This window comes from Bos mutus, chromosome 22 (genome assembly GCF_027580195.1).
Source record: "Bos mutus isolate GX-2022 chromosome 22, NWIPB_WYAK_1.1, whole genome shotgun sequence".
Taxonomy (NCBI): Eukaryota; Metazoa; Chordata; class Mammalia; order Artiodactyla; family Bovidae; genus Bos; species Bos mutus.
Genome location: NC_091638.1, coordinates 22,217,010 through 22,226,892, shown reverse-complemented (window position 1 = coordinate 22,226,892; position 9,883 = coordinate 22,217,010). Strand labels below are relative to the sequence as shown.

The following is a 9,883-nucleotide window of genomic DNA, read 5'->3' as shown; positions in this document are numbered from 1 at the left end:
CCTTCCAAAGGTTCTCGTCTCCACGAGCTCTTTAAAAAGCACGAGACTGGAGAGGACAAATATTTCCGATAAATTTTTCCTATGGAATAAATATTTGCACATTCTTCTTTGTCTTTTCCCACTTGCCTCCCCAAATCCACAGTACCCCTCAATGAAAGGTTCTCCAACTTTAGGGATCATTTGTACAAAAACAGCAAAACCCAAAACCAATGTGGCCACTAGAGGGGGAACATTACATATAAAACCAGTTCAAGTTGCCATGGATGGAGGTACCAGGGCTGGCTCCAAAAGAGACCAACGCTAACAGCCCAGAAGCAGTAATCAACATGATTCACCCCTTGGCTTGCCTAATATATCCTGGAGCAAGAGTTTGTTAATAAATACAAAACTACAAATGTGAATGTGGTTTCCACATTAATGAGTTTTTTTTTTTTTTCCTCCCCACCAAACTGAGTATTTACAAATGTTCTGGAACAGAAGAAAATTCTAAGTTTGAAGCTGTCCTGAAACCACGTCTTAAGAAACAATACCCAGTTTTCAGTCCCTTGGCAGAGTTAGGGGTAGAGAGTAAGAAACTTGTCACAAAGACCAGGGAATTGACTCTTATCAAGGAAGTCCTCCCATATGCTTTTTCAGAGCGCTATTTAACAAGCATGGTGCAAGCATAGAGGCGGCAACGGCGGAGGTGGCTGCGGTGAGGAAGAACGAGGGCTCGAACTTTCTTACTGGCCTGAGAGCTTTAGGGCTCCTGGGGTCACGATGTCAGAGAAAAAACAGCCGGTAGACTTGGGTCTCCTGGAGGACGACGACGAGTTCGAGGAGTTCCCTGCGGAAGACTGGGCTGGTTTAGATGAAGATGAAGATGCACATGTCTGGGAGGATAATTGGGATGATGACAACGTAGAGGATGACTTCTCCAATCAGTTAAGAGCTGAACTAGAGAAACATGGGTATAAGATGGAGACTTCATAGCATCCAGAAGAAGTGTTGAAGCAACCTACACCTGAACTGTTTACTAAATTCTAGAACAGAGAACCCAGGCTGGGATACCTACAAATGTTTATTTCATTACCTGCTTTGATTTATCTTTGTTTTTGTAATGCAAAAAAATAAATGTTTTGATCTAAAAAAAAAATAAAAAATAAAAAGAAAGCACGGTGCAGGACCCTTTTCCTTTTGCTCTTCACACATGATCTCAGTCGTCTTATCAGCTGTAATTTTTTCATAAATTTGAGCTTGGTATGAATGAGCTGATAATGCACCCTTTGATCTTCATTATTTCCAGCAGAAGAATGTTTCCCATACTCAGCCTTCTCCTACCTTACCCCTAAAAATTCGCTTCTTTATGGAAAGATAATCACTTTGTAAAAACAAGCAACACACTTTAGGAAAGAAAAGGATGTTAAGAAAAACATGTAGTCCTAACCTTGGAAGTCTCATTGCTGTATTGAAAATGATGTAAAGCCAGTAAAGATTTGCAAGCAGATCACCCTATACTGGGGCTTTCCTGGTAGCCCAGCTGGTAAAGAATCCACCTGCAATGTGGGAGACCTGGGTTTGATCTCTAGGTTGGAAAGATCCCCTGGAAGAGGGCAAGGCAACCCACTTCAATATTCTTGCCTGGAGAATCCCCATGCAGAGAGGAGCCTGGCAGGCTACAGTCTATGGGGTTGCAGAGTCCGACGTGCCTAAGCACAGCACAGCACCCTATACTGATGGTTTTAACACTCCTGCCTTAATTCTACCTTTTCTAAAAGTATTTCCATTTAATTTTCAAAATCTGAAAAACAAACTGGTTAAGGAACTCATATCAAGCAACCAGTAGGGGAACAATTTAAACTGAGACAGTCTGGCTCCAGGGTCATTCCTAACTACTGTCATTTTTAACTACTAAGCCATTCCCTTCCTCGATCTTTGCCTTTTTTTCTCCTTGAGGCTACCTTTCACCCCAGTGATCTCTCCTCCTCAATCCACCCTTCCCCACCCCACACTTAATTTAAAACCACGGATCTAGTGATGTGGTAGAGAGAACTGAAGTCACAAAAACGGTGTGAGTCCTGGTCCTGCTTCATTCAGCTATGTCACCTGGATGCCTCGCAAACACCGAGTCCTAGCTTCCTAAGTGCACAGTGGGAATACTAACCAAAAATAGCCAAAATTGCTTCTTCCCAAGATCATCTGCAGATCAAATTAGATCATGTACATAAAACAACTGGCATAGTATCTGGATAAGGCGTGCCTAAAACTATCGACTGGAAAACAAACCAGGCAAGAAGGTAGAAACATCACAATTTACAGCACAACGAAGATGAATTCCACCAGGAGAAAGTCAGCTACTTCACGAAAGGAACACTGAGACCTTCCTCAATTGCTTATGAAACCACCACCATCGGAGGCGGCAGGCAGTTGACAGGCAGGGTCCCAAGACCACATCACCTTGAGCAGAGGCTGCAACAGTGGGGGAGCTTACACTGTGTATACCTGATATTCCAAAGCCCATCTGAGGAGTCCTATTGATATATCAGAGTGATTCTGACTACAGGATGGTACAGGGCCATCCACCCAGAACTGTCTCTCAGGAGCCAACTCCATTATCAGCATCTCTGTGGAAATGTGACAACCCGTGGTGGGGCTGCCTGCCTGTGCTCCTCCCCAAAGTTTCCTCTTTCTGACCCTTCCAGGTAACTGCTTCAACTAAATCACTGGTGGGTCTTCATAGAACCAGGTATTCTCCTATGCATTTACTAGGTATCCCGGAATGAAGAGGAAGGAAGCGCTTCTTAACAGATTGTTTTACTTTCTCCTGCGGCCATTTACCGAAGAAGGCAATGGCACCCCACTCCAGTACTCTTGCCTGGAAAATCCCATGGACGGAGGAGCTTGGTGGGCTGCAGTGCATGGGGTCGCTAAGAGTCGGACATGACTGAGTGACTTCACTTTCACTTTTCACTTTCATGCATTGGAGAAGAAAATGGCAACCCACTCCAGTGTTCTTGCCTGGAGAATCCCAGGGACGGGGGAGCCTGGAGGGCTGCCGTCTGTGGGATCACACAGAGTCGGACACGACTGAAGCAACTTAGCAGCAGCAGCATCGACCATTTACACTCAGTTCTTCTGGATTGTCCTCTGAAGAGATGGAGAAGGGCTGTTCATTATTCCCAAGACAGACTCAGTCACCATCAGACCTCACTTTTCTCCTGGATCAGCAGTCTTTAAATCTTTTGCACTCGGGACCCCTTCATGTGCAAAGTCACTTGAGTCATGTCCTACTCTTTGTGACCCTATGGAACATAGCTCACCAGGCTCCTCTTGTCCATGGGGATTCTCCAGGCAAGAATACTGGAGTGGGTTGCCATGCCCTCCTCCAGGGGATCTTCCTGACCCAGGGATGGAACTTGGATCTCATGTTTCCTGCATTGGCAGGTGGGTTCTTTACCACTAGCACTATCTGGGAAGCCCCAGGATCCCTCACATGCCTATGACTGAAGACTGCAAAGAGTTTTTGCTATTTAGGTCAGAGCTAACATTTAGTACATTAAAAATTAAGACTGGAAACATTTTTAAACATAAAACTACACAAGCTTGTATTCTATGAGCCATTAGGCTGTACATCCTTAAGTCTCTGGAAAATCCCCCTGTACACTCATGAGACAATGAGAATAAAAAAGGCAAATCACATCTTTGTATTATTATGAAGATAGATTTGATTCAACTCCCTGAAAGGGGTCCAGAGGCTGTGTTTTAAGAGCTGCTGTTCTCAAAACCTGTAACACTGATTCCTATAAACACTGTGAAACCCTAAACTGTTCTTTGAGTGTGGTTTTGAGTTTTAAATGTGGTAATTTATAAAGTTAGAATCTACATCCTGGACCAATAATTTCAGAAAAGAATTAAGCAAGAAGAAATAATTTAAATGACTTAGTAGAATTACCTAAACAACTATTCTCTAAAACTGGCATGTAAATTAACATTAAAGATACCACAGAAAACATTAACAGGCTGACCAGAATATTATGAGCCAACAGACTGCCCTCCCTTTTCTGTTTTCTTTCTAATTATTGCTAGGCTAACAAATGACATTTTCATTGGTATTAAACCTGCCAGAGGTTCTTTGTGAGCTGGCTTGAAGAGGAAAAACTTCATAATTATACAATCTATGTAGCAATAAGCAGATCTAATATTTTTCCTTTAAAGAGAACTTTGGGGAACAGATGGACCACACACTATCAGAATATTTTCAAATTCAAGTATTGGGTTGGCCAAAAACTTCATTCCAGTGTTTCCATAATATCATACTGAAAAACCTCAACAAACTTTTTTTAGCCAACCTAGAATTAACAGAAGTTTGGGGGTCATTCATGTCAGTTTTTTCCCCTGTGTTTTAATATTTGAGATAGAGGTCAAGTTCTGCTTTTAAATTCAGCCTCTTTGTTTTCTCCTTCTTGGCCCTCTGTTTTGCTCTCTCAACTTTGCTCTCTGTTCTAAGCTGAAACCCAGAACTGACCAGGACGGTCTGGCGGTACCTTCCTGCTCCTCTGATCCTAACAATCATACTCACTATAAACAAGTACCAATAGCCAGGGAGTTTGGGATGGACATGTACACACAGCTATATTCCAAATGGATACCCAACAAGGACTCACTGAATAGCACAGGGAACTTTACTCAGTGTTCTGTGTCAGCCTGGATGGGAGGGGTGTTTGAAGGAGAACGGATATGTGTATATGTATGGCCGAGTCCCTTCACCGTTCACCTGAAACCACCGTACTCCAATACAAAATTAAAAGTTTAAAGTCTGAAAAAAAGAAACAAGTACCAAGCAAGCACTTACCCAAGTAATTTCTACTAAACACTTTATTTTTGCATTATTTCATCTCTCCTCACAACCCCAAGAGGCAGGTGCTATTACCATCCCCATTTCACCTGAGAAGATGTTACCTGCCTGAAGGTGGCAAGGTGAGTAGGTGGAGGAGCAAGGAAATGATCCCAGATAATCTGATTTTGGTGCTCTCTCCACACAATGCTAAGGGCTTTTTATTTTTATTTTTTTAAAGACTTATTTTGATGTGGACCATTTTAAAGTATTTCTTGAATTTGTTACAATATTGTTTCTGGGATTTTTTTTTTTTTTTTGGCCATGAGGCATGTGGGATCTCAGCTCCCCAGCCAGAGATTGAACCTGCAACCCCTGTATTGGAAGGCAAAGTCTTAACCACTGGACTGCCAGGGAAGTCCTTAAATTGCCTTTTAAAGATGATAATGGAGGAGAGGAAAAGGGCATCCTTCCATGTCATTTAAAAGTAAAGAAATTAAATTTCATTTGACAAGTTCTCTGTCTGGAGCAGAGAAAAACTGTGGCCTTCAGAAAAGCAATCACAAAAGGCCCCTCTTCACAGGCACCAGACTAAACGCAGGTGAACCTTTGATCAGCACCACCTGACAAGGAAAGCTTATCTCTGGTCCCCTGATTGATTGTCAGCTGGTTTCACTTTCCCCGTAACTGTTGATTCAGAGCTACTAATGTTACCCCGATGAGGTGCCAAATTGACATGCTGGAAAAGGGTTACTCTGATCGGCCTTCCATTTCCTCAGCAAAGAAAACAAGGAGTTTGTCAAGTATGGCCCAGACCCAGGCGTGGGACAGAACCCTACCCGACCTTCAATGACCCTGAAATGGAATCGCCTTTTTTTCTGACAATGGTGACTAATTCCAAAGGTCCAACCAGCTTTCTCATAATGGTGACTGCGGGGTCAATTACCATTTGGGGGCAGATTAGAATCTGATCTGAAGCTGAAAAATTCCACCCCCTTGGTGCTAATCCCTCCAACTTTCCAATCCTAAATAGGACAAGCTTCAGAAAAGGGCCTTTCTCATTTTACAGTCTACCTGAATATTATCTGTAATGATTCTGCTTTATCAAAAAATTAATTAAACTCCTGCTTAATGGTCTAAACACAAGAGTCAGAGGAAGGAAGGAGTTCTGGCCTGCGGCCAGTGCTCCATCTGAGGCTCCTGGAGTTAATAATTTCCACGGTGTTTCAAGCACATGAAACAACCAAGGCCAGCTTTTCACTACGAGTATGACTGATTCTGACAAAACCTATAAAAACAAGGCCTACTCTGGGGTAGTTTGTTTTACAGACAATTAAATTTTAATACATGAAACCAATAGTTAAGAAACTGACATTTCTTCTATTCTCTGATATTAGTCTGAACACTTATTAATAAGTGCCAAAGTTAATGAAAATGAATTGTTGATAGCACTGCTGAGATTGTCTGTGGCTGTTAGGTGATTTTAGGTGGGGTGGGGTGGAGATGGAGAGGAGGAGTTTCCTAAGGCAGGGGTCCCCAACCTTGGGGCCACAGATCTGTTAGGAACTGGGCCACACAATAAGAGGTGATCAGCGGCTCAGTAAGCAAAGTTTCATCTCTATTTACAGCTGTTCCCCATTGCTTGCATTACTGCCTGAGCTCTACCTCCTGTCAGATCAGCAGCAGCGTAATAAATGTAATGTATTTAAATCATTCCAAAACCATCTCTGCCCCCTCACTTCCATCTGGGGAAAAACTGTCTTCCTCAAAACTGGTCCCTGTTGCCAAAAAGGTTTGGGACCACTGTCCTAAGGCATTTCTAGATAAGATGATGACCTGGGGCAAACCACTGCCCTTTCTCACACTTGGACATTTCTAACTGGTATGTTACTTACTTGCTTGATCAGTCTTTTTTCAGAAAGAAATATATGAGATTTTTTTGCTGCATGAAATGAATCAACTTTTCGTAATTTCAGTTGACAAGTGGCACCCCACAGGCTGAATCTGGGCACAGAAGTAGTTTATTAGGTCCTACAGTATTTATTTTTTTAAAAATCTGAATTTAGTTGCCAATGTTAAAAACTCAGACTTCACATGAAAATGCACATAGTCAGGTACCCTCAGAAACTGGACAATCCAGCAAATTTGGGCTCACGTTTCTGTATGGCAGTCACAGGAGGGCAGAGCGGTGACAGCACATTAAGAATGGGCACCGCTCGGCCTGCTTCTCACCTGGCCCCTGTTCCCACAAGAGCCAGACTCTGCACCTCCTGTGACTGCCTAATAGCCAGGCTGCAAGTTAACTCCCTGATGAGAAATATTGCCAACAGTAAGGTAAGTATTTGTTAGGAGGAGGAAGAAATGCAAGCAAAATATCATTTTATAAAGAAAAAATAAATCCCATCCTAGTCTCTTGTATGAAATTCCTGAAGTCTCAGGACAGAAAACATCATATTTCCATGTTGTTTTCTCCCCCAAAAATACTCCTTTCATTAAGTCATCTACAGACTTTACCACATACAACAATTCTATCTGTAGCTTGACAACATGATCTGTTTTGAAAAGCTGATCAGCAACGGGCCTAGAATCCAGTGGAAAACAGAATTAACCAACACATTAGCTTGGAGCTACTACCCCACACCATTCCAGACCAAATCAACACTTACTAAAGCATATAGCGTCTCTGAATCTTTGATTTCTTCTTTTCCTAAAGGGTCATGTGGACAATAGGGATACTTTGTAAAAAAAAAAAAAAAAAAATGTGGGGAGGGAGGGGTAAATGAAGAAAACACAGTGTCTACATTGATGCAGGTCTGTATTTCACTTTAAGTTGTAGGCTGAACCACACAGAGTTTGAGGCTTCCATGTAATTTGATGTTTTCCAATAAAGAAATGCCACTCTTGATCACGAGAACCATAGCTCCCCTTCACCTACCACCTTCTAAACATGTTTACAAAGCTTTAAAAAGAAGATAAGACTTGCTCCTAACTCAATCCGTCATGTATATCCCTGAAAACAAATTTAGGTTGGAGAAGGCAATGGCACCCCACTCCAGTACTCTTGCCTGGAGAATCCCGTGGACGGAGGAACCTGGTGGGCTGCAGTCCATGGGGTCGCTAAGAGTCGGACACGACTGAGCGACTTCACTTTCACTTTTTACTTTCATGCATTGGAGACGGAAATGGCAACCCACTCCAGTGTTCTTGCCTGGAGAATCCCAGGGACGAGGGAGCCTGGTGGGCTGCCGTCTATGGGGTCGCACAGAGTTGGACACGACTGAAGTGACTCAGCAGCAGCAGCAGCAGAATTCAGGACCAAAGCAGATTTGAGAACACATCTTAAAATTCCTCTATGCTTCAAAGGAGCAAAAAACTGAACTAGAAACATAGACCCAATATATGAACTCCTGAGGAAAAAAAACAAAAACAACAACAAAAACAGAATTTTTAATACTGGTATTGACACGTCAGCCAAGCAGTCTGCTCTGTAATGATGAATATTTCTTAGAAGCAGAGATAGCTTGTAAGTGATTAGTAAACAGAAATTGGAAGATGGTAGACTATAAAAGTCATGTTGGGGTGTGTGTTATTTGAAATGTGTTTTGAAACAATTGGGGTAAACTTTCTTGCAATTTAATAGAAAACTAAAGCAGTATGTGAAGATCTCAAACAAAAAATAATTTTTTAATCCAACGGAAGCATAAAAAGTGGTTTATTTAGTGGCTTCAAAATTGCTAAAATTTGCCCTATGTTAATTAAACTCTGAAAATCTGAGAGTTCAAATGAAGATAATACAAAAATACTGCTTCCCACACTCCCACCAATCTTAAAGAGACTGATGCAGAAGTCTAAACCACAATCAGATCTTTACTTCTGACCTAAGTGGTCTGTTAAAGAGCAAATGCCAGACATCCCCCGTCGTCCAGTGGTTGAGAGTCCACCTGCCAATGCTGGAGTCCATATGCCCAGGGGCAGCTGAGCCAGTTCACCACAACTGCTGAGTCCATGAGCCGCAACTGCTGGATGGGCACTAGAGCCTGTGCTCTAGCAACCAGAGAAGCCCCTGCGATGAGAAGCCCCGCCCACCACAACAAAGAGCAGGCTCCACTCACCGCAGCTAGAGAAAGACCAAGTATAGCAATGAAGACCCAGTGCAGTAAAAAATAAAAATAAATGATAATAATTTTTTAAAGTAAATGTGGTTAAAAATTTACATCTTGGAGAAGAAAGATGGAGGAACCCCATGGCTTAAGGCAGCAAAGGACTGACGGGTTGTGATGCTGCCTACAAATGTGAGTGCAAGTTTAACTGATAGTTACAGGATAGTTACTATTTCTGTTAGTGCTCTGGTTACAAGGTTCCTTAAGATTAGAGTCGTCTGCCCCACCTTTATTTTTCCCTTTCACTCCCTATTTTTCAAATGTGATTTTGCAGAAGGTGAGGCATTTCAGGAACGCATATACGGAATTAAAGCTGCAGTTATTATACTACAATCTTGGTCTGTTCATAAATCAACATGCAATTTTATAAAGCATAGTGGCCATGGCTGTCTGTAGTCTGGTGCACTCTGTAGCTGGTAGCTTGGAGTCAGTGAGTGAAAGTCAGAATGTGGGAGTGGATAGCCTGTCCCTTCTCAAGGGGACCTTCCAGACCCAGGAATCAAACTGGGGTCTTCTGCATTGCAGGTGGATTCTTTACCAACTGAGCTATCAGGGAAGCCCTAGTAACTTGGAAGTGTGGTTCTTAAATGAAGGATTTGTTAGGATTTTGTTTTAATGCTTTTTAACATTCTGCTACTGCTAAAAATGCAATTCTAAAGACTAAGCCAAAACACACCTCAAAATATTTATGCCATATAACATTAATTACCAAGAGAAGAATCTAAAATATACACACTAAAAGTACAACCATGTGAAAAATCCAAGCAGGTGGGAGGTAATAAGTAAAAACAAAAACTGTGCTTGACTAGTGGTGACTTCAAGAATAAAATACCTTATTTCCTCTATTAGCTTTTTTAATGAAGCAAATGCTTTTTGTTTGTTTTGCCTGAATTAATCATCACTTGATGAA

At 42.0% G+C, this 9,883-nt stretch overlaps 1 protein-coding gene across 1 annotated transcript; it reads left to right on the top strand.

Annotated features, from left to right (window-relative positions):
• Nucleotides 1-657: 657 nt before the first annotated feature.
• On the top strand, nt 658-1,146 carry SEM1 (SEM1 26S proteasome subunit). Its single transcript, XM_005896166.2, has one exon. The coding sequence runs from the start codon at nt 760-762 to the stop codon at nt 970-972; it is 213 nt and encodes a 70-aa protein (XP_005896228.2). The 5' UTR covers nt 658-759; the 3' UTR covers nt 973-1,146.
• The last annotated feature ends 8,737 nt before the right edge of the window (nt 1,147-9,883 follow it).

Excerpts from the sequence above, each read along its gene's own strand:
- SEM1 (XM_005896166.2), top strand. The coding sequence starts at position 760 with ATGTCAGAGAAAAAACAGCCGGTAGACTTGGGTCTCCTGGAGGACGAC.